This window comes from Triticum aestivum, chromosome 6A (genome assembly GCF_018294505.1).
Source record: "Triticum aestivum cultivar Chinese Spring chromosome 6A, IWGSC CS RefSeq v2.1, whole genome shotgun sequence".
Lineage (NCBI taxonomy): Eukaryota > Viridiplantae > Streptophyta > Magnoliopsida > Poales > Poaceae > Triticum > Triticum aestivum.
The window spans coordinates 156,370,931-156,395,344 of record NC_057809.1 but is presented as its reverse complement, the minus strand read 5'-3'; the positions used below and the strand labels follow the sequence as shown (position 1 = coordinate 156,395,344).

The 24,414-nt window shown below is 45.1% G+C and overlaps 2 protein-coding genes across 3 annotated transcripts; one reads left to right on the top strand and one right to left on the bottom strand.

Annotated features, from left to right (window-relative positions):
- The first annotated feature begins 1,543 nt into the window (after positions 1-1,543).
- LOC123130498 (uncharacterized) lies at positions 1,544-11,432 on the top strand. The gene is made up of 5 exons (XM_044550389.1): positions 1,544-1,726; positions 9,956-10,209; positions 10,299-10,510; positions 10,598-10,859; positions 10,981-11,432. Exons 1-5 carry the CDS (start codon positions 1,636-1,638, stop codon positions 11,275-11,277), a joined length of 1,116 nt encoding a protein of 371 aa, XP_044406324.1. The 5' UTR covers positions 1,544-1,635; the 3' UTR covers positions 11,278-11,432.
- A 2,705-nt stretch (positions 11,433-14,137) lies between these two features.
- Positions 14,138-21,276, bottom strand: LOC123132597 (uncharacterized protein YqkD). Of its 2 annotated transcripts, none has more exons than XM_044552427.1 (14): positions 20,820-21,276; positions 19,676-19,757; positions 19,457-19,560; positions 19,081-19,207; positions 18,903-18,997; positions 18,559-18,682; positions 17,624-17,704; positions 16,171-16,269; positions 15,739-15,903; positions 15,552-15,639; positions 15,392-15,462; positions 15,250-15,318; positions 14,803-14,934; positions 14,138-14,625 (listed from the first exon to the last, which is right to left on the bottom strand). In XM_044552427.1, exons 1-14 carry the CDS (start codon positions 20,858-20,860, stop codon positions 14,401-14,403), a joined length of 1,503 nt encoding a protein of 500 aa, XP_044408362.1. In that variant the 5' UTR covers positions 20,861-21,276; the 3' UTR covers positions 14,138-14,400. The 2 variants fall into 2 exon arrangements, with proteins under 2 accessions (XP_044408362.1, XP_044408363.1); XM_044552428.1 differs by having other exon boundaries at positions 14,803-14,920.
- Between the last annotated feature and the right edge of the window lie 3,138 nt (positions 21,277-24,414).

Here is a 24,414-nt window from a genome sequence, read left to right as displayed (position 1 = left end):
CCAGACGTCCCGAGAAATTCGACGACATGTAGAGAGCGAGGGTTAGGGCAGTCGGCACTATTCAGGCAGATCCATCAGACCACATTGTAATAAGCTTCTCCTTTACACTACAAGCATCATTGAGCATTCTTCAAACCGTTCAAGCCATTTTTCCTAAGTCCCTGTGTCAGACAAACCCATTGTCATCCATTTCCATGACTGACTACGACGAATAATTGCTTCGTGGTGGGAAGGGGCTGATGCCTTCCCACCCACCCAGGTTCAAGGCATGGTACTTGCAAGTTGGGTTTGTTGCACCAATTATACTATAGGGGGTTCCCCTTCAGTCTTTCTGTCAAAAAAATTTGCTTCGTATGTCACATAGTATATAAGATGGTCTCAAGAACTTAACTAACACATAGATTCATACATTAATTTTTCCACCTCCGCGTCCATCGCAACAATACCTCTCTGGCCGTCAAGGCATTGTCAGACGTCTGCTGTCCCCGTCCACGGTCCTGCCCGCCTTGGACTACGCCGCCATTCATCTAGGATTTGTCTGCAGCCAGGTACTCTCCGCCCCCTGTTGACGCCATCCATGGTAGACACCACTCCCGGCCAACAGGTATTCGGTCAGATGTCATTGAGATTTTTTTAATACATTTTTGTTGTTTTCTAGAGTAAAACATGATGGTAGGGTACTTGGTGATGGAGGATGAGCTGATGTGTGACGTGTGGAAGGTTTACGGATTTTGTGGGCATGAGGCAAGGGGGCTCTACGTTTTGGCATAACGTGCATGCTTTGTTTCATGAGCCAAATCACTTCGCGCCCTACGACTTGCAAATGATTCATGATTGCAATGTGAAGTCGCTAACCCATCGATGGTACACGATCTTCAACTCGGTCATGAAGTTTTACGATGCAATTGCACAAATGAAGAGAAGGTGGCCACCTGGCTTGCACACCATTGACATCATGAGTTTTGCTTCCTGTTGCTCTACATGTTGATCAATTCTTTTATTGAGTCAATGTTGCAACTTGATAATCATCACATTGTATAGTCTGGATGTGCTTGAATTGTGTTATTTTCTATAATTATTTTGAGAGTTGTGGGCTTAATAAAAATTAAGGACCGGTGCTTAAGCGGTGATGCCCTAAGTTGTGTGTTCATATGTGTGAATTATATACTCTGAAAAAGAAAACTGCGGAGCTATTGTCAATAGCAGCGGCAGCTAGTCCGGACGTGTCCGCCGGGCATGGCTGGCCGTTGAACACGCGGGCGCGGCTGATGCTAATCCCGTGAACCGGTCCTGTCCAAGTAGTACTTCAACATGCACGTCGCACTTTTCACCGTTCCACGGCGTCGACCCGTAGGAGCCTGGCTGCGAATTGGTCCATCGAGGGCGAATCACCACCGTCAGAAGGGGAAAAAAGAACACCGGTCGAAGACAGCGGCTCGTGTGACTTGCGCGCCAACGGGACATCAGCCACGCGCCCATGCCGGCGGCTAAGGGCGACTTCGACACAGCTCTATATAATAGCACGCACGCGATCTCGTGCATCAGCTGCACACATCCGATCCAGCGCCCAGCCGTCATCGTGCTAGCTGATTCGCTCTGCTCCACCTGCGCGCACTTGGCGCGCCTGATCCGGCCATGGCAGGGCCAGGCGAGAAGCCGTCGTCCACCTCCGCCAACGGCAATGGCACGCAAGCCCCGCCGCCTCCGGCCGCTCCCGGCGGCTCCGGTATGTGCCGCCTCCTCTCTTCTCTCGCTCGCGTCTGGATCGTGAGTTCGTGACGGTCCTGCGTGTGGTGATCGGTTTTCCTTCTCATAAATTTGACGCCTGAGTACCACGGTCGCGACGCCATTCCCGATTCTTTCGCTTGTTTCCTTGTTTGCTTCTTGTCGATGTTGCACTTGGCTGTAGAAGAGGCCCTTGCCAGTTGCCACACCGCGTGGTTCTTTGCTGTGTTCCTACTTCCTGCCGTTCGCGCCTCGAGATCGACCCTCCAAGAGACAGGAGACATGGGGGTATTATTACTAAGGGCATGTACAATGGTTGATAAGATAGTTTTATCTTAAGTTTGGACCGGTCTAGCGAGCGGCCGGCTGCTCACTATACTTTGCGAGCGGCCGGCCCAAAATTACAAGTTTTGGTCCTCTAATAATTTATAAATAGCAATTATCTATTGTGTGTCTTTTTCTGTTAGTTAATGAATGTTTTTATTAGCATTAAATGCGTATAGCAAATGCGTATAGACTGGTCCGTGAAACACATTTATTTTCGTCTCTTAAATCTTTAAAAAGTCATATCTTTTAAACCACACGTTGGAATTCAGATCCGTTTTCACCTTTGGGTTCATCGCGACGAGATCTTCGAAACTAGATCCCATATGGGTATGTTTCGACGAATTTTTTTGATGCCAACTTTGGTGCTATATGGTGCAACTATAGTACTGCATTATGCAACTAGACTACATTGCCGTGCCAACTGAATATATGTGTGTGTAACTAGTCCTGCCAACTAAATATTAATGCGTGTGCAACTAGTGTCCTGCCAACTAAACATCAATGTGTGTGCAACTAGACTATATTACAAGCCAACTAAGCATATGTGTGTGCAACTAGTCTTCCTGCCAACTAAACATCAATGTGTGCGCAACTAGACTACGTTACAAGCCCACTAAATATCAATGTGTGTGCAACTAGACTACATTACAAGCTATGATAATTCATATGCGACTATGCGGACCAGATTATGCAACTATGTGGCCATGTATGTGCCAACTAGGACTACTATGTGTGCAACGACAACTACTAAGGATGCAGCTTCAAAAAACTGGGTTTGAAAAAAATTGCACCATGCAGTACTAAAGTTGCACAAAGCAGTACTGAAGTTGCACAATACAGCGCCAAAGTTGGCATCAAAAAAATTTCGTCGAAACATATCCATGCGGGATCTAGTTTCGAAGATCTCGTCGCGATGAATCCAACGGTGAAGACGGATCTGAATGCCGACGTGTGGTTTAAAAGATACGACTTTTTAAAAATTGAAGTGGCCAAAATAAATGTGCGTGAATCTGTTTCCAGGACTAGTCCGTACGCATTTAATGCTAACAAAAAACATTCACTAGCTGACAAAAAAAGACACACATGTAAGTAACCAGCCCGGCCGCCCGTTCCTACGAAAAAGTGGGCGTGCACTTTTAAGATTTCAGGCTTAAGTTTTACATGTAATTTAGAGATGACAAAGAAAAATGTCTACAATGAGTCATCTCTTAATCTTATCTTCAATAATTAGCAATTCCTAAAAATATGGTGAGATATATTATGTTAAGAGATCATCTCTTGTCTTGTCTTAAATAAGAGAAGACAAGCCTTCTCTTATGAGTTCTCTCTCCTCCACCTCATCATTTATCCTACGTGGCACTCTTAAGATAGCACCATTGTACATGCCCTAACGGGACTCTGCCGATGAAAGCGATTTGTCTGCCTGCGCGCGGTGTAATGCCGGATTACCGGCGCCCATGCTTTCTTTAGACTGTAGCCAAGTTGTCCTTTTGTTGACTCATGGCGGCGATCTCGATGCTTTGCGTACTCCCAAATCTTGCGTGATTTGCGTCAGGCACGAAATATACTTGTCGGAGTAACTTCACAAGACACGGATGCCACGCGGGTGCATTCGGATCATGAATGTTTTCTTTGTGTGGATTAGAGCAACTCCAACGGGCCGACCCAAACGGACGGCGATTTTATCCGTTTTTTGTTCGTTTGGATCGGTCAGACGGACACGGATGCCCGCTTCGGCATTTGGGTCGGCGCCTGCGCTCAACGCTGGCCGATACCTATTTTAACGGCGTCAAAAAAAATGAATGCATGCATATTTAAAAAAAAAGAGAAACAATATTAATTAAACATTAAAGCCAGCCACGAAGGCCGGCGAGAGTCCACGCGTCCACACATTTGCATTTAAAAAACAGCCTAAACTACGAGGCGGCGCGTTGCCCTAGGCGTCGTCGTCGTCCTCCTCGGGGTCCGTGAGGTCGATGAGCGTCGGCGCCGGCCCGGCCCAGGCGAACGCCGTGTTCCAGAGCGCCGCCATGTTGGGTTGTGCCGGCGCAAGCAGTGCCGGGGCGGGGGGGAGGGGGGTGTGCGGCCGCCTGTGCAGCCCGGCCTAGCGCTCCTCCTCCTCGGCCTCGCGCTGCTCCTCCTCGAGGTCGCGCTCGAGCATCTCCTCGTATTCACCGCGACGCCCCGTCGCCTCGCCTCCTCGCGCATGCCCCGTCGCCTCGCCTCCTCGTGCTCGAAGGCGAACCACCTCGCCCAGTTGGGCGAGTCGGCTGCGTAGGCCTTGTCGAGGCGTTGCTCCGGTGTCAGGCGTCAGCAGCGCCCACCGGCGCCGCACCTCCTCCGCGTGAGCACGAGCCGTCCGCGGCGCCGCCGGCACTGGGATCCTATCTGGATCCAGATGCCAGTCGTGCGGCAGCGTCACGTCCGGATATGGCAGAGGCTGGCGGTTCTGCCAGTGCCACTCTGCCTGGTGCACTAGCACGCTGACGCTCTGCCTCTGCCGGCGAGGCGCCGGCGGAGGTGGGAGGAACTCGGAGGGGAAAGGGGTGGCAGGGGACTTGCCCTTGATCTTGCTGCCGCTGGCGTCGGAGAAGAGGCCCATCTTGCTGTGGTTGTGGTGGCTAGGGTTTGCCGGCGACGAGGGAGCAAAGGTGGGCAGATATGGACGGCGAGTATGGATGAGGACGGCCCCGCCGCACGGTCGACTTAAAAAAGGACGAGCGCCGTCACTGACGCGTGGGCCCGTCGTTATAAATTAAGCTGACTGCGTGGGCAGCGGGTAGTTGGACGGCTACCATATGGGGACGCGGTGGATAGCGAGAAGGCGCGTGAAGCGTCCGTTCGGCGTCCGTGCCGACGCATTTGGGGCGCAAATTTGGGTCGTAAATGCGTCGGTGCGGACGCAACGCGGACGTGATTTGGGTTTGGCTCGGCGCGTTGGGCCGCCACTTTTGTCCGCGTCGACCAAAACGGACGCAGACGGACGAAATGGATGGGCCCTTTGGAGTTGCTCTTAAAGCATGGTTAATAATATAGCCAACTGCTGACTGTAAAATGATGTCATACAGGAAACACATATATTCATTCATACAACAAGGTTAGATATAAGATTATTTTTTCTCATTTTCTTCCAATCTCTTTCTTCACATTTATTGCATCTGTCTAGAAGCACGCATATAGCTAGGCTCTTGCCACTTCTCTTACTTTTTTATGTCTCTTTTCTTTACATAAACAAAATTGCCATGTAAGAGGGCTATAAACCTGCTAGAGCAAGTACAATAGAATGACGTAGGTGGGTTCTAAACCTTTTTAAATAGTACTATATTTTGATAAGTTGGAGAAGAGAGAAGGGAAACGAGCTACTGATTACATTGCAGCACGCGCTCCTAGGCATGTTGCGAGAGAATGAGATGGGCCATGTATCAAAAAAATACTACATATTTATATGTAACTATTGAACTTGCCGGCTATAAGCTTGTCTATAGATAATGTTGCAAGACCATATAGCTAGCAGCTCGCTATATTATTAAGAGCAAGTATAATAGTGGGCTATAAGCCCGCTTACATGGCATTTTTGCCTATGTGGAGAAGAGAGATAAGGAAAAAAATAAAAAAATGGGCTCTCATGCAAGAGTCAGGCTTTATGCGTGCTTCTAGGCAAAAGTATTTAATGAGAGAAAAGAGATATTAGAGAGAAAGTGAAAAAAGATGTGAGCTTATAGCCAATATTATAGCCTGCTTTATTGTATGACCAATTAATAATGCTAACTCTTGATGACATGACATGTTCATACAACTAGTTATATTATTAATCATGCTCTAATCATGCTTTTATTGTATGCACAACAAGACTTTTTGCAAAACTGAAGCTCCATTAATTAACCTTGGTCATTACAATCCTGTTTGCACAAGGAATCAACAGGACTATGGACGAATCAATGGTTAGAGCATGATTAAATTATGTGGAGGGGGTATGTTGTCATTGTATCAGTGTCAAAACTGCAACATGATAATTTTAATAACAACCCAGTGGCAACTTTGACACGAATACAATGACAACTTCATTTACCGTGTAGTGGCAATTTTAGAGTAAAAAAAGAAGTTTGTCAATACATATCCAAGTGGTTTCTAAGTAAATGGTGAAAATGGATTGTGAATCAGGCAGGCAGTTTAGTGTGTAGAACATTCTTTTATCTTGTTGTTCTCGTTATCCTAAACTTCGTACAGTTAGCTGCCCATGCAGTTGATTCTCTGATCATATGGTCGGGAGGACGTCGGAAGACGACGTGCATAGTGAGAAATGAGGAAAAGTTCTCTCTGTATATTTTCCGTAGTTATATATCCAAGTATTATTTAGTTGTCATATTCAAGTATTAATTATATAAAAATTCTCTAATAAAACGGACACTATAAATATTCCACCCGTCCTAAACATATTGTATATATCCAGGTGTTAATATCAGCTAGCTATTTCCCGGCGTTTCTGAAAAAAAAACATTTTCTAAGCTTTCTATATCTATAAAAAATAATGTAAGGAGCTTTTTCAAAGTGTTCCCAAATCAACAAAAGGGCTATGTTCTTTTCTTGAGAATCTCCACAAAACCTAGGAATGTGTCAAATAGGTGCCTTTTGCACAGGGCAGCACTCTGGACGGGTCAGCCCATTTTAGCAACTTAGTGGAACTGGCTATTTGATTTACTAATGGCTTTAGGAACATTCTAGAATCTTTCATTTTGAAAGAAAAACTGTTTTTTCAGGTTTTACTTTTATTATTATTAGTCTTTCATTTTTCAGGTTTATTATTTTTTCAAAAAAAGTTCCAAAAAATCAAATTTGTTCAGAAATGTTTTGGGATTTTCAAATTATGTTAAAAATTGGTAATTTTTCTTGTTTTCGAAAATTATGCAGGATTTTGAAAAGTTGTTCAAGAAATTTCAAAAAATGTTTTAGAGTTTGAAAATTTATTTGGAAATTCAAAATTTGTTCAGAATTTCCAAAAACGTTTTTGCAAATATATTTTTTGAAAATTTCGTAATATTTTACCAATTTTCAAAATATATTAATATTTTAATAAAATAATAGAAAAAATCAAATCGCTACGGTGTAGTCACTACAAGGCCTTGCTGCTGGGCTGGCCCACTTGGCGACGCCCTACGCGAGTGGCCAACAACTTAACGCACAGGGATTCATATAGGGAGTTCCTAAAACCTATGTTTTTTTTGAGACAATCCTAAAACCTATGTTGTTGTGACGGAAATGAACCGTCTGTCTATCTGATTTCCGGCAGGCATGTGGCCCGTTTTTATTCTAGGCCCGACTTATGTGAAAAAACTATTGGATCGATACTCACCCATAAAAGGCTATTTGGTCGAGGCCTTCCAAGATTATAGTGATTCTAAGAACTCCTGGTCATAAGTTCTTTTTTCGAAAAGGCCAAAGGTCATATATTAAGTGCACAAATGCTTAAAAAACATGCATATAGAAAATTTAAAGATACATCAAAAAAATTGAAAGTGCCGAAGTCTTCTTCCTCCTGCATCCATCAACAACGTGTTGTGAGCAAAGCTTGTTGCCGCCACCGAACCTCCATCTCAGCGAATCAATGTTGATTAAACACTGGTGCTTGGAGCAGCAATGGTCCGGAACTCGTTGATATAGACTAGAAGACGTCAACGACCACGATCTATATAGCAAATGTCATGCATATAATGCTACTATATGATGCTAACTTCATACTCCCTTCGTCCGGTAAAGAATGTACATCTAGCTTCAAAATTTGTTCATAAAAGAGTGTACTTCCATCTTTGCAATGCACTTTAAAGTACTCAAGACCAATAGCAATACACACATGGTCTTCTTAATTTTTACATGCACTTAGCTCATTGGGGGTTGGGTGATTAAATAGAAGAGAGACGGTGACTTGCACATTTTCAATGCATTTTTTTACTTAACTTCATAATTTGTCCTAAAATTTCTAGATGTACACTCTTCATCGGACGGAGTGAGTAGTACATAGTATCGTAGATTGATATTTTAGATGACTCAATTTATTACTCCTACTTTGTATGCCTCATAATAACAACTATTTATTAGAAATGGTGTAATAATGTGATATTACTACCTTCTCTTTCTCACCTAGTATTATGACATGTCATCGATATGCCTAATTGCCATTGCATATGGTTGCATGAAACTACTCTATAAGGCTGGTCATAGTGGGAGTAACATAGGTAGTAACATAGATGCCACATAAGCAAAATTGGTGATGTGGCAAGTAGTTAATGAGGAGAGAGGCAAATAGAGTAACATAATATGTTACCATCACATAGCGGTTTTCAATGCATAATGAGTCTACAAAGTAATAAATGAAGGCAACTATGTTACCACACCTATGACACTACCCACTATGAAGGTAGTAACATAGACTAGTAACATATGTATGTTACTAGTCTAAGTTACTCTCCACTATGACCAGCCTAATATCCCACTATGGGAGGTATTATTGTCAAGCTGAGTCTATAGTAGATTCCTATAAGGTTGGCCATAGTGAGAAGTAACTCGACTATCAACATGCATATGTTATCGGTCTATTTTATTACCTTCATAGTGGATCGTGACCTATGTGTGGTATCATGCAACCCTTTATTTGCTTAGATGTACACTTTTTTTTGGATGCATTATGCTACAGTAACATATTATTTTTACCACAAACACCACTCTTTTCATTAACTACTTGCCACAAGCAAACTTATCTTAGGGTGCGTTATGTTACTAGTTAAATTACACCCACGATGGCCAGATTACCACCTGGAGCGCTTGTGCTCTAAGATCGGCCAAATTTTCTCTTTTTTCTTTTTTTTTCTCCTTTTCCTTTTCTGCCTTCTTTGTTTCTTTTATTCCTTTTGTTTTGATGTTCGTTTTTTGTTTTTCACTTTCATTTTTCTCCTCTTTCATAGGGGAAAATATGTAAATAAATTAAAAAAAATCTTATGAACATATATTAGAACACACATGAAAAACTTTTCAAATGTTTCTTACCACCAGTGGTAGTTGCCCTCACGTGAGTTTTCTATGTTGTATGTAGTATCTGTCAAAACCAAGAGTATGTACATACAATATATGTAGTATATAGGAATACTTGGGTAGTATATATCCCATTTTTTAGGTAGTGCGTACTACTTTTTTAGTGTATTGTTTTATACATACAAATATAAAGTTTTTTTATATAAAAAAACTATGGACTCACATGTAATTTTTTCGTATAGCTTGCTTTGAAATATCTCAGATATAGTATATGAACATATTTAGATTGACAAAGTAGTATATATACTACCACATGATAGTATATGAGACATGTGGGGTAACTATCCCTGGGTGATAGGATGTATTTTTTGGAGTATAAACAAAATAATGTTCGTACATTTGAAAAATGTCATCTCATATTTAAAAGCAATTCAGTACATACAAAAAGATTATATATGAGATGACCATTTTTTGAATGTACGAACATTATTTTGACGGACATGAACATTTTTAGTTTTCATATTCATATGTAACCTCTACACTATTGAATATTTTGATGATATTTTAAAATTTTACAATAAGATCTTATATATATTATTTTTTAAAGCACGGTTGTTGTATAGGAGATTCGACTCTACACAGCTCACTTCATGTTCATTTTATTATACTCAACCTTTTTTTCTAAAAAATAGAGAAATTAACTCGCCTTAATATAATCGCTACATATAATTCTTTCTGTGGTTTTTTCTGTATATTGTAGATATGATTATCACAATTCTGTATATTGAACCAGATGCGTGTCTATTTCCTCGCGTGTTTGTGGCATTCTGCATCTGAAATGATTTCTAGAGTCTAACAAAATGATATTTTCCTCTCATAGGTATAGCCAAAAGGCTTCCCCGTCTTGCATTCATGTTCCTGCTTGCGGTTCTGTACCGTCAGCTTCAGGCTCCGCCTCCAAAAATCTGCGGATCCCCGGACGGCCCTCCGGTGACCGGGACAAGGATCAGGCTCAGTGACGGCAGGCACTTGGCTTACCATGAGTCCGGTGTCCCGAAGGAACAAGCCAACCATAAGATCATCTTCGTCCATGGATTCGACTCATGCAGATACGATGCCCTGCGAGTATCACCCGTACGTGACAATCATCAGTTGAACCTGAATGTGTACACAGGGAAAAAAATTAATCATAGTGGACTGTTGCTGGAAACTGTGACATGCAGGAGCTGGCGCAGGAGCTCGGGATCTACATTCTGTCCTTCGATCGACCTGGATACGGCGAGAGTGACCCGCATCCTGCGAGGACCGAGAAGAGCATCGCCCTCGACATCGCGGAGCTAGCTGACAGCCTGCATCTCGGGTCCAGGTTCTACCTCGTCGGGTTCTCCATGGGCGGCGAGATCATGTGGAGCTGCCTCAAGCACATCCCCCACCGGTACCATCCGCCGCACTTCTTCTCTACTTAACACCGCTGCAGAGTACTTAATTTGCAAGCTTAGTGACAACTACATTTTCTTGACAGGCTTGCTGGGGTGTCTATCCTCGGCCCCGTGGGCAACTACTGGTGGTCGGGCTTCCCGTCGAACGTGTCGTGGGACGCGTGGTACCAGCAGACTCCTCAGGACCAATGGGCCGTCCGCGTTGCGCACCACGCGCCCTGGCTCGCCTACTGGTGGAACACCCAGAAGCTCTTCCCGGCCTCCAGCGTCATCTCCTTCAACCCCGCCATCTTCTCCACAGAAGACATGGCCATGATCCCCAAGTTCGCATCTCGACCTTGCTCGGTAATATTTACAGACCAGCGAACCAACCCCACCGTTTGCATCTCTGAGAGTCACAGTGTGTGCACCTCTATTTGTCTCAATGACTCACCCGTTGTTTGCATTTTATTGTGTGTGCGCACAGAGCAAGGCGAGGCAGCAGGGGGAGCACGAGAGCCTGCACCGGGACATGACCGTCGGGTTCGGGAAGTGGGGCTGGAGCCCGCTGGAGATGGAGAACCCGTTCCCGGGCGACGAGGCGGATGTGCACCTGTGGCACGGCGCGGAGGACCTCATCGTGCCCGTTAGCCTGTCGCGGCACATCGCGGAGAGGCTGCCATGGGTGCGCTACCACGAGCTGCCCACGGCCGGGCACCTCTTCCCCGTCGCCGACGGCATGGGGGATGTCATCCTCAGGACGATGCTGCTCGGGGAAAACTGAAGTGAGTGTTAGCTAGAGGGAGTGATCGGCGATGCTGTCTGCGTTTTCTTGTCTTCTTTGTACTACTACTGTTGTTGGTGTTTTTTCTACAAGGGGACTCTTTTTCATTGAACAACGAGGCTGCTCCTATGTACGTAGAAAGCTCATGATAATAACTCCACGCCTAGTTTTCCCCAGCAGCATTTTTTTTCCCGAAGGAAACAGCAGGACTCTGCTGAGCAGCATTACCCAATCTGAATGGCAAGTTAGCAACAAAATCAACAAAATCTTTTGCAATGAACTATAAAAATATTTTACAATATAATTGATGTGTGTATCACTCAATGCAGAGGACAACAATTCTGTTGGAACCGCCACTCCCTAGCCCTAACTCTCCTCTCCCTCTCGCTCTGCTCACTCTCTCCTGCCGTGTCTCGATCAGAAAACAGAGGAAGAAGATCGTAACAGTGGTGGACACGGAGATTTTTTCAGCGCACAAACATTTTTTTCTTTCCTCGAGCATGAACTCGACCGTGTCAACAAGCTAAGGGGGGAACCAGGGTTTTATACCCGCGAGCACCGGCCTGCCAGGCATCGCCTTGTACCCACTCGCTCACCCATTTCCCCACGTCCTCCGTGCTTTGGCCGCGTCCACGCACCACGCCCATACGCGGTCGCCACGGGCTCCTAGCGCGCCCGGCATGGTCTACCCCTCCTGATTGCTCGCTAACAGCACGGTGTGGCCTCGTGCACACACGCGCTGGCTCACGCACTCACACACACACCCCTACGCACACACACCCCGCGGATCCGGCGCGCTCGACGCGTCCGATGCGCGCCCATACATGCACCAGCCGCGTCAGGTTCGACGCCGCGGCTTATTGCACCTAACACTCGCGCCCTAAGTCGCGGCTCAGAGCAACCCTGCGTCCTCGACGTCGCCGTCCACCAGCAGTGCTCGCCCGCCCGCCAGCGCCTTCTTCCACTGCGGGAAGTCGCGTTTGAAGTGACCCCGCTCACCACACTTGACACACCAACCACGTCTGTTGCCGCCGAAGCCCGAGGCCTCGTTACGCGCCCCGTCGTCGTCGTTGTCCCGAGCTCTGCCTCGCTGCCGCTCCCGCGCCCGCCATTGTGCAGCAGTGAACATCAACTGATCGCCGCCATGGTTGCCTCCGTCCTGCCCGCCCGACGCAGCCTCTCGTCGAAGGCCTTCAGCCGCCCCAACGCGTCCTCGAACGCCATCGTGTCGACATTGCAGAATTGCTCGATCCCGGCCACCGCCACGTACAGGCGGTCCGGCACCGAGTCGAGCAGTTTCTTGACCAGTGCCGCGTCCTCCAGGGTCGAGCCCAACACCACGTAGCGCACCGCCATGCCACCGAGCCTATCGGCGAAGTCATCTAGGGTCTCGGCGTCCGCCATGCGCAGGAGCTCAAACTCCCCGCGCAACGTGCCCAGCCGAGCCGCCCGCACGCGATCAGCTCCGACATACCTGGCCTTGAGGCTCGCCCACACCTCCGCCGCGGTTTTCTTCGACACCACCTACAGCAGCAAGCTCTCCGCGAGGGCACTGAGGAGGTAGGCGTGTGCAGGCTTGTCCTTCTTCGTGATGACGGCCACCGCCGCGTCCTCCAGCACGACCACCGCCTCCCATAGCCCGGCCGTGTCGAGGTTCGCCTCGACCTTGATGGCCCACGCCGTGTAGTTGTCGCCGGTGAGCTGCGGCAGCGATTCGCCCACTCCGCCGCCGTATGAGATGATCGACATCGCCAGCGCGCCCTGACCTGAACGTGGCTCTGATACCAATTGTTGGAACCGCCACTCTCTAGCCCTAGCTCTCCTCTCCCTCTCGCTCTGCTCACTCTCTTCTGTCGTGGCTCGATCAGAAGACAGAGGAAGAAGAAGATCAGAACAGTGGTGGACACAGAGATTTTTCCAGCGCACGAATGCTTTTTTCTTTCCACGAGCACGAACTCGACCGTGTCAACAAGCTACAGGGGGAACCAGGGTTTTATACCGCGAGCACCGGCCTACCAGGCCTCGCCTTGCACCCACTCGCCCACCCACTTCCCCACGTCCTCCGCGCTCTGGCCGCGTCCACGCACCGCGCCCGTACGCGGTCGCCACGGCCTCCTAGCACGCCCGACGCGGTCTACCCCTTCTGATTACTCGCTAACAGCACGGCGTGGCCCCGCGCACACACGTGCTGGCTCACACACTCACACACGCACACCTACACACACACACACACTCTGCGGACCCAACGCGTCCGGTGCGCGCTCATACACGCACTAGCCGCGCCAGGTTCGATGTCGCGGCTTATTGCACCCAACAAATTCCTCCTTTCCGGAACAATGATAATCTTGTAACATATCTTATGTTACCATCTTTTGCAATGAACTATAAGAATATTTTACAATATAATTGATGTGTGCATCACTCAATGCAGAGGACAACAATTCCTCCTTTCCGGAACAATGATAATCTTGTTTACCAGACTATATTTTATCTACTTCCATAAATAAATAACACGGGCCAATTTATTTTTTTTGTTTACAAGTGCATTTTGTACCAAAATAAATTCAGCATAACATGGTTCAACAACCAGTGTCCATCGCAGAGAAAAAGGTTCGACAACAATAGAGCCGCTGCCCAACAGGATTTGGTTCGATGGACGATGAATGGATTTTAATTGATCACATGAATCAAAAAATATAAAGCGCACGGAGTCAAATGGGACCTCCTTCACCCGCCCAAAAAACAATTCTCCTTTCATTGCATTTTTTTGTTGGTAGCTTACCAAGACTCCAAGAGCGCTTGGTAAAAAGAAATCTCCCTTGAGACGACATAAAACGTCAGAACTGAGACGGGCAAATGATGAGCGTGGAAAACAATGCACCCTTTCATTTCGCCAAACAGGCACCGCAACTTACAACATCCACGGCAATATCTGACCACCCAGAGACGACGGCGATGATCCATGGGCGTGCCCGCCCAATGCTCACAGCCCTTCCGTGCGGCCGGATCACACGACCGTGGCACTATAAATTACATACGTAATCACCTAGCGTTAGTTACAGCTCCCTGGGTCTTCGTCAGGATCTTTGCGTCAGTCGGAACGGGATCAGTGTGTAGTGTCAGCTATAGTTGCTGTCCAGATGACGATTGGGTTCGCCTGTGACGAGGAGACTGCCCGAGGCACATCCTCAGGCGCTGGGAGAGGCTGTCCCCCATCTCCTCCCTCTCGCGCTTGAGCTTCTTCCACAGGGCATGGATCTTCTTCTCCTTCGTTTTCGGGGGCGACGATTTGGCCAGTTTCCTCTGTTCGTGTCTCCGCGGCGTGGCCAGAGCATTTACCGTCATGTTCTGCGGAGCAAATTACCAGGTCTGTGAGTCTTCCTTTCTCTGAGTGAGTTAGCTAGTCGACATTATTGTGTGAAGTGGCTAACGGTTATGGAAATCTTGATTTCTTAGAACACCTCTTGTGTCTAACGTGGCTACTTTCGCCTTCGGTGATGAAGGCAAGAAACTGAAGAAATGTACCTCATGCTTATCACCAAGGCCGCGTGAGAATGATCCATCACTCGCCGCACCTAACGATGAACATCTGCCCCAACTTTCTCTGTTTGAGCTTGTGTATGAGCAGGACTCCTCGTTGTGCCTACTGGTTTTATCCTATTAGGAAATGCATTATTATTACCAGCAGGGCGCTTACAAAATGATATATTTTGCACAATGGAATCGATCATGATTCAGGAAATGCATGAAATTATGCACGGAGCAGACAATATGGTGTTGATGACCTGTGATGAGTACTGACCACCCATGTCAGTACTCTACTGATCCAAAATGCTCACAATTTAGTAACTTAATGCATTTCAAAGCCAATAAATAGAAGGATCACAACGGATGGTCAGAGGATGAGTGGGAGATATGACAATGAACTTGACCGCCAAAAAAGGAGCAGCTAAAGCAATGTATACACTTTACCTGCAAATGCAGTCCAACACTATCACCATCCGCACCAGATAGGTTATGATTCTCATCTAAGAGGAAATCCTGCATTTGATGGAATGTATCAGGAAAGTATCTTTCAAAATAGTAGATACTAACATATCGGCAACAAACCTACCAAGTCACTGTCATTCTTAATGGACAACTGATTCGCGCTCTCCGATAGTAATTCGACTACCGAAGTTGTAGCTGGAAGAAAAAAGTGAAGGAGTTAGTGAACATTGAACAACACCAAGTTAAAAACTTGCAAGGAAGATGAAAAGGGGCCTGTGCCAGACCATTTCGAAAGCCATGTGCATCTGTTGATGAACTGCCTGCATCGGTTCTAGCTGCCCTCAGACCATTGATGATCTCAAAGAACAAACTCTACGAAAAAAGCAACCAAAAACAAGAGTGATTTCCTTGGAAATACTTCAAACCAGACGCTCCCAATTAGGTCACAGAGTGATATTTCATGAAAATTACCTCATTGGTCATGGTACCGATTTTTACATGTAGCTTATTTGAGCCTGATGCAGGCAACTGGGGAGGGCGCAGAGTGTTGTAGAAAAATATTGAAACCGAGTCATAGTATGATTGAGGTCTTGGGGAATTATGGTCACCCTCAAATTTTACCATACTTTTATCCCCCTGTACATAAAAACATGTGTTAAATCTTAAATGACTACCATGCTCTTCAGCAAGGAAGGTCAACCAGCACTCCATAAATTATTTTAGTTGTGATGCGACCTCTACTCCCTCTGTCCCGAATTAGTATGATTTGTCTAGATATGGATGTATCTAGACACGTTTTAGTGTTAGACACATCTGTATCTAGACAAATCTAAGACCACTAATTTGGGATGGAGGTAATATTTGCCAGTGAAACTTTATAAAGCAAGCCACATATGCATTTACCCCATATGCTTCATGAATACGATCACAGTGGTGAGGCTGAATAAACATGTCATTCAGACCATGTCCAAATAATGCAGGAATAAATGTCTTGGGAGCAAGCTGGTTAAAAAAAAGAGAACATTAAAGTTAGTTGCAGTTTGAAATATGCAGATAGTTTTGAAGTTGCTGAATGAAACATGTTTATAAATCCACAACACTTGAGATGTCAAGGCTGAATAATCTATGCAGGTAGAGGATCAAAGAAGGTATTGCCCTTCAAACCCCAGCAATAACAAGACAATCAGTGTTGGACGGAGGGAGTATGTAATTATTGATTAACTTTGGCAAGGCCTGCCAGATGCACACAGCAGTTATAAAGGGCTGTTTGGTTGCCTACACGAGAAGCTCAAGCAAGGCCAGCAGGAACCCTAAAGCACCCACAGCCAGGCCATGAGGAAACAGAATTATTGATGTTGAGTATTTCTCCATGGCCAGGCTGAGCTGATGCAACTACCGTTGGTCATGTTCCTCCTCTATCTCCACACCCATGGTTGCCAAGGTGACAAGCAAATCCAAAATTCTTCCACCAATCCCAATGACAAAATTGGGATCGTCATTGCCGAGAAGACGCCATGCTCCCTCTGTTTCTCCTGTATGGCCACATCTGATCCTGCGGCTCGGCATACAGGAGTAGCTCAAGCTCACTACCGCATAAAGCTCCAGCCAGATCCTGGCAAGCCAGGCTACGGCAATACACCATATCAGGCTACACGCGCCACCTCCTAGACGTCCTATGACCATGCTCAAGCTCAATCCCGCTACCGCATAGGATGGCCATGTCCAAGTCCTCTCCAGTCACTGCGGCCACGTGAGCGGCATGACGCCCTCCCCAACACTCCACACAACCTCCTTGTCCATGACGAGCCGCACAAGCTGTGGCATGAGAGCACCGTGATGGTGAGCTAGGACAAGCCATACCGTGCCTTGGCAAAAGCGCATCAAGCTCAAGTTGAGTAGTGCGCGTGTCTAGCCAACGTGCTTCAGCTGTTTGACGAAAGGTAACCATACTCAATCCCATGCAGGCAAGTAGACAAGATCTCTCCAAATGAGCCTGTTCAACGAAACCATGTGCCTGGATCTCCAAATGAAGGCAACCGAATACTCACTTATGTATTGTCGTAGCCTGGCTTGCCAGGATCTGGCTGGAGCTCGCACCATGACAGCCTGGCTCACCAGGACCTAGCTCATGGGGCCTGGTAGCCAAAATGATGCAGGCAGCCAAACATGCCCGTATTTGATTGTCGTTTACCAGAACTTATCTAATCTGAGACATAATCCTTTACAAGTTTACAGTGAGTCATGGGCAATGTATTGCAAAGTGTACACCGTTGCAAAATGGTTCTTTTATGATCTTTCATGAGTTCAGTCATATCTGGCTATATGTTTGTGACAAGGTATAGTTTATGAAGTGCACCTTTACAACATTAAGGTCCATTATGTCAAACTTCGCTCTTTTCTGAATGGTTCGTCGCATGTACTGTACAGCCATCTTAACCTGAAAAAGCAGAAGACCTCGTTAACACTACGAAATTACGGCAACACTCATTTGAAAACTGTTTACATTAGCGAGAATGAAATAAGCCACCAAAATCTAAGTATCTAATAAACACATCGTCCTTCTATACATCATAGTGAGCAAACATATTCCTCTACTAACTCAATGATGGAAATGAAAGCTCAAAATGTAGGAGCCACTTGTGTGCTAACATTGAGGGTCTGCAAATTATATTTCAGTAGCAGAATAAGAGTGCAGTAAGATAAAACTTCACAAACTTTTGAAAGTTGCAACTAGAGGATGTGTGTCAAGCTAAATTCAGATGGTATACTCTGAAGGAAGTACTACTTGGCAAATTCTGTTAAAGGTATAACCTTTTGTCTCATACTTATTCCGGAACTAACATCACATCTAAGGAAACTTCAAGATGCAGTGCACATAGAAGTAAGTCGAGATGGCATCAGCCATTATTTCAGTTGTATCTGGATTAGATATGGGCTGCATATTTATATGTATTTTGAGTCTAAAAAACTGAACGAATTAGTCCCATAGTTTAAAGTTTCTATATAGTCCTAACGTGGTAAAGTAGCAAATGCTTGAATCATTGTGCAACCATTCATAATTGCAGGGAAGAACTAATTGACTGGATGCTTAGAAAAAACATGATTTCGATGGAGGCATGGGAAAATATGTGGGATTGCACCATGATATGGCAGTGTTGTGTTTGAAAGGGAACAAGAACCATAGTAACTATATCACGATTTTCTAAACTTAAGGTAATACATTATGCACTTTCTTCCACGATCATTTCACAATGGTGGGGAAGCAACAGACTCTGCAGTAGATGCACCTACCGTGAATTTAGGAACTCGAATTTTGTAAACATCCACAAGTTCCAACATCAAGCCATACAAGTTGGTGAAAGCACTATCCAATACCATGCCAGCAATTGAGGGATCTTCTGCTCCATATAGTAGGCTGTGTTACATTTATACAAAACATGAATTAAAGGCCTGAAGATGTACATAAACATCTCAATCCAAGAATTAAACGGAAGAACCAAGAACCACTTGAACACACACAGTTCTGTTCAGGAACCATCTAGTGCATTGTGATCTAAAAATATTGAATCGTATGAAATGAAATAGAGATGTCCCGGAGAAAATGGAGCACACATTGTATACAAACCAGAAAGTACCTTGTAACAGCACCCATCGATCGCCCCCAAAGGCCTATACGGGAAACTTGCTTGTTGGTGCGCAGGAACGATACTGCGCATTTGAGGTCCTCTTTCTAGAAGTAAATTACTGTAAATTTCAGAATACAGTGAACAGTGATATGAATGCAAAAGAACAAAATGTATACTGATTATATACCTCATGCCAACCAAGGCTGACATAATCTCCGTCCGATAGACCTGAACCGGAAAAGTCTAGTGTGAAAACTGTGATGTTTGAAGGAAGAAGTACTACAGCGGCTTCATTTGCGTCTGCTCTGCATCCGCTGCATTGAGTTAGAGCAAAATCCTGTTAAATATTCCAGAAGATATTGGTGATTGCTCGAGGTGATAAGCTAAATCATAATTACTAAGTACATAGATTTATAAATTTGTGCTTTTAATCCAGTGCTACAGTTTCCAAAATCTACATGTATGTTATATAAAGCAAGTTACATTAAAAAAGAATGCCAAAACTAACAAGTGCCCAATGCATGAGCAAACATATGCTAGCAGTGATCACGCAGAGATGGTACCTATTTCCATGGCAGTAGATCACACACGGGAGGGCAATATTTTCTGGAACAGAAGCAGGAAGATAGTGGCTGCATTTTAAGGTATGGCCCCTGGGATTTGTGAGCTGCCAGGTTAAGGTATACCAATAAGGTTATAAACAAACATGTCCCCAGTTGGCGTCACTTCTCATCAGCAAACTAAAGAAAGAAGAAACCTCGATAATTGGTCTCCGTACTTGCCTCCAAGTCTAGTCGTTTATACATTCGCCCTGCGAGCATAAACTCTCTCTCCCATAAGTACTGATCTGGGTTATACTCTGACCTGCAAATTAGTCATTCAATCCCATCAGATCAGCTGCAGATGCTTGAAATATTTGAAGTTCAAAACCTTACCAACGGACATGTCATATACTCCCTCCGTTCCTAAATATTTGTCTTTTTAGAGATTTCAAATGGACTACCACATACGGATGTATATAGACATATTTTAGAGTGTAGATTCACTCATTTTGCTCCGTATGTAGTCACTTGTTGAAATCTCTAGAAAGACAGATATTTAGGAACAGAGGGAGTACATGACATTTCTGGTCTAATTAAACATCTATCATAAGACTCGGATTTTATAAGGCATGAAGAGACCTTAAAGCTAAGTTTATACATCATCCCATACTTGGTTCGAGTTGATACTGTAAAAAACTATATACATCATCCTATTAACAAAGCTAAACCTTAAAGCTAAGTTTGAAAAGGAAGCATGGGCCATAAACATGACAACTAAAACAGAGAAGTGCAACATCAGAGACGGTGCAACAGAGGAACAGCCTACCATTTATCTCAGTCTCTCCTCCATAAGGATCTCAGTTCAAAATTTGAGCAGCATTAAGATTGCCACGATAGGTTAAAGTTACTTCTTAGCGCTATATGGACAGACATCACGTCTGAACAGATACAAGTACAGTTATTCTTAACATGACAACCTTAATTACAATTGCATTGTGGCTAGCTTTAACTGCATATGATAGTACTGATTTGCAACGAGCGAACAACATAATCAAGTCCAAGTACTAACTGAAACAACTGCCCTCATCGTCCTCCCAGATTTTAAGTGGAACTTGCAATTTCCAAAGGTACGGTTAACAAGGCAGGCAAAATGACTCGGCGTTGTCAACCGTACCACACACAATGAACAGCTATATACACGAGCATTAAAGCAACATAGCTAATCCGGACCTGATGTCGCATGTGTACCGAACTATCGATTTGTCCCACCGACATTGTTCCAATTTATAACGACACGGGCACGGCCGCATGCCAATGCAACGTCGTGTCAATTAGCACCAAACAACAAAAGCAGCAGCACATCATGCGGGAGGTAGGAGGGTACCGAGGCGGCCGGATGACGAAATTGACGAACTGCTCGATCATGGCGTCGGCGGCGTGCCGCTACAACGCGACGCCCGTGCGTCGTATGGGACTGTGGGTGGGTGGGCTCCAAGCGCTCACGGTGAGCACGCCCGCGGCCCGCCCGACTCTCACGGCCCCAGCTCGTCCTCTCCGAATTCCACCCCGCCCACCCGCGAGAACGCACCGGAGCCCACCACAGCCGCAGCAGGAGTCTCCCGGCGAGCGTAGGCGCGCGCGTCGGATCTGCGCGAGACGCCGCGGGAGCTCGCTGCCGCGCCGAGTGCCCGCCGGATCCGGCACGGTTGCCGGCGACCCGAGGCTCGAGACTCTCGCCGCGAGCCGCGGAATCCGGCGGGGAGGGCGGCGAGCGGAAGGGGGGAGGTGGGTGGGCTCTGGTTGGCGGAGGTGGTGGGGGGTGGGAAGAGGGGACGAGCGAGAGGGAGGGAGCAATAGCCGTGGGAAATGGAGGACGGTAATGAAAGCCGTGGTAATCGGGAGAATAAAATTTAATATTCTTTAATTCTGAAAACAAATGATGAGAGATACACGTGGCCGTACAACTTTTCATTTTTAGGCAGGTACTAGAAGGTGTAAGTACTTCGAATTATGATCTTGCTTCCCTTTTTGGAAATAATCGTACATTTAAATATTGCAACATCAAAAAATACAATATATATCTTGTTTCTGGAAAAAGTGTGCAAAAATCGGATTGTTTGTGACAGCAAAGCGAAACAAATAGTCTGGTGGTTATCTTGTTTCTGGTCAAGGTCATAGGGATTGAATGTACAATCACGTAGGGATTTGATCTAAAAGGTTATATATATAAAACACAAACGTGTTTATGTTACACATTATATCCATGATTGTTCATAAATGTGAAACACTATACTCTCATGACTTTACGTGAGTTCACTCTAGCTTATCCTTGATTCCTCAAAAATGAATTCACTCTAGTTTCCTTGATTCCTCAAAAATTGACTGTGAATTTGATTAGGTTTTATAGACAACAAGGCAATAGCAACAAGAGCAGGAGTAGGCTGTTATCTCCATCGTGAGGGGCCGAACATGGATAAACTTGTGTCATTCGTCCCGTTCAACCCCTTCGAGCTAATCACCGTAGCAATGGCCTTGCACCTAAGTCCTTTCACTAGGGCATCTGTCGTGTTAACACCATGATACGTCCATTTTGCATCATGCTTTTATATCAATATTTATTGCATTATGGGCTGTTATTTCACATTATGTCACAATATTTATGGCTATTCTCTCTTATTTTACAAGGTTTACATAAGGAGGGAGAATGTCGGCAGGTGGAATTCTGGGCTGGAAAAGGAGCAAATATTAGAGACCTATTCTGCACAACTCCAAAAGTCCTGAAACTCCACGGAACACCTTATAATAAGTAATGAAAATTCCTCGCCAAAGATGAAGACCAGGGGGGCCGCACCCTTCTCACGAGGGTGGGGGGCGCGCCCCCTACCTCATGGGGCCCCTGGTGGCTCTCCGATGACCATCTTCTTATATATGAAGTCTTTCGTCGAGAAAAAAAATAAGAAACAACCTTTAGGGACGAAACTCCGCCGCCACGAGTCGGAACCTTGGCGGATCCAATCTAGAGCTCCGGCAGAGCTGTTCTGCTGGGAAAACTTCCCTCCCGGAGGGGGAAATCATCGCCATCATCATCACCAACGCTCCTCTCATCGGGAGAGGGCAATCTCCATCAACATCTTCATCAGCACCATCTCATCTCAAAACCCTAGTTCATCTCTTGTATCCGATTCTTGTCTTCAAGTCCGGGATTAGTGCTAGTAGGTTGCTAGTAGTGTTAATTACTCCTTGTAGTTGATGCTAGTTGGTTTAATTGGTGGAAGATCATATGTTCAGATCCTTTATGCATATTAATACCCCTCTGATTATGAACATGTTTATGCTTTGTGAGTAGTTATGTTTGTTCCTGAGGACAAGGGAGAAGTCTTGCTATTAGTAGTCATGTGAATTTGGTATTCGTTCGATATTTTGATGAGATGTATGTTGTCTAGCCTCTAGTGGTGTTATGTGAACGTCGACTACATAACACTTCACCATTATTTGGGCCTAGAGGAAGGCATTGGGAAGTAATAAGTAGATGATGGGTTGCTAGTGTGACAGAAGTTTAAACCCTAGTTTATGCATTGCTTCGTAAGGGGCTGATTTGGATCCATATGTTTCATGCTATGACTAGGTTTACCTTAATACTTTTGTTGTAGTTGCGGATGCTTGCAATAGAGGTTAATCATAAGTGGGATGATTGTTCAAGTAAGAATAGCACCCAAGCACTGGTCCATCCACATATCAAATTATCAAAGTACCGAACGCGAATCATATGAGCGTGATGAAAACTAGCTTGACAATATTCCCATGTGTCCTCGGGAGCGCTTTCCCTTATATAAGAGTTTGTCCAGGCTTGTCCTTTGCTACAAAAAGGATTGGGCCACCTTGCTGCACTTTATTTACTGTTGTTACTTGTTGCTCGTTAAAAATTATCTTATCACAAAACTATTTGTTACCACTTATTTCAGTACTTGCAGAGAATACCTTGCTGAAAACCTTTTATCATTTCCTTCTGCTCCTCGTTGGGTTCGACACTCTTACTTATCGAAAGGACTACGATAGATCCCCTATACTTGTGGGTCATCAAGACTCTTTTCTGGCACCTTTGCCGGGGAGTGAAGCGCCTTTGGTAGGTGGAATTTGGTAAGGAAAAATTTATATAGTGTGCTGAAATTTACTGTCACTTGTTACTATGGAAAGTAATCCTCTGAGGGGCTTGTTTGGGGTATCTTCACCCCGACCAGTAGAGCAAAGAGTTGCTCCTCAACCTACTGAACCTATTGAAAATGAAATTCCTTATGAGTATCCTTCGAGTATAATAGAAAAACTGCTAGCTAATCCTTTCACAGGAGATGGAACAAAGCATCCTGATGAACACCTAATATATGTGGATGAAGTTTGTGGATTATTTAAGCTTGCAGGTATTCCCGAGGATGTTGCCAAGAAGAAGGTCTTCCCTTTATCTTTGAAGGGAGATGCATTGACATGGTATATGCTATGTGATGATATGGGATCATGGAACTATAGAAGATTGAAATTGGAATTTCATCAAAAGTATTACCCTATGCATCTTGTTCATCGTGATCGCAATTATATATATAATTTTTGGCCTCGCGAAGGAGAAAGCATCTCTCAAGCTTGGGGGAGGCTTAAATCAATGTTATATTCATGCCCCAATCATGAGCTTCCAAGAGAAACAATTCTTCAAAAAAATTATGCTCGGCTTTCTGAAAATAATCGCACCATGCTCGATACTTCTTGTGTTGGCTCTTTTATGATGAAGACTATTGGATTTAGATGGGATCTATTGGATAGAATCAAACGCAACTCTGAAGATTGGGACCTCAACAATGGTAAGGAGTCAGGTATGACGTCTAAGTTTGATTGTGTTAAATCTTTTATGGATACCGATATTTTCCGTAAGTTTAGCACTAAATATGGACTTGATTCTGAGATAGTAGCTTCTTTCTGTGAATCTTTTGCTA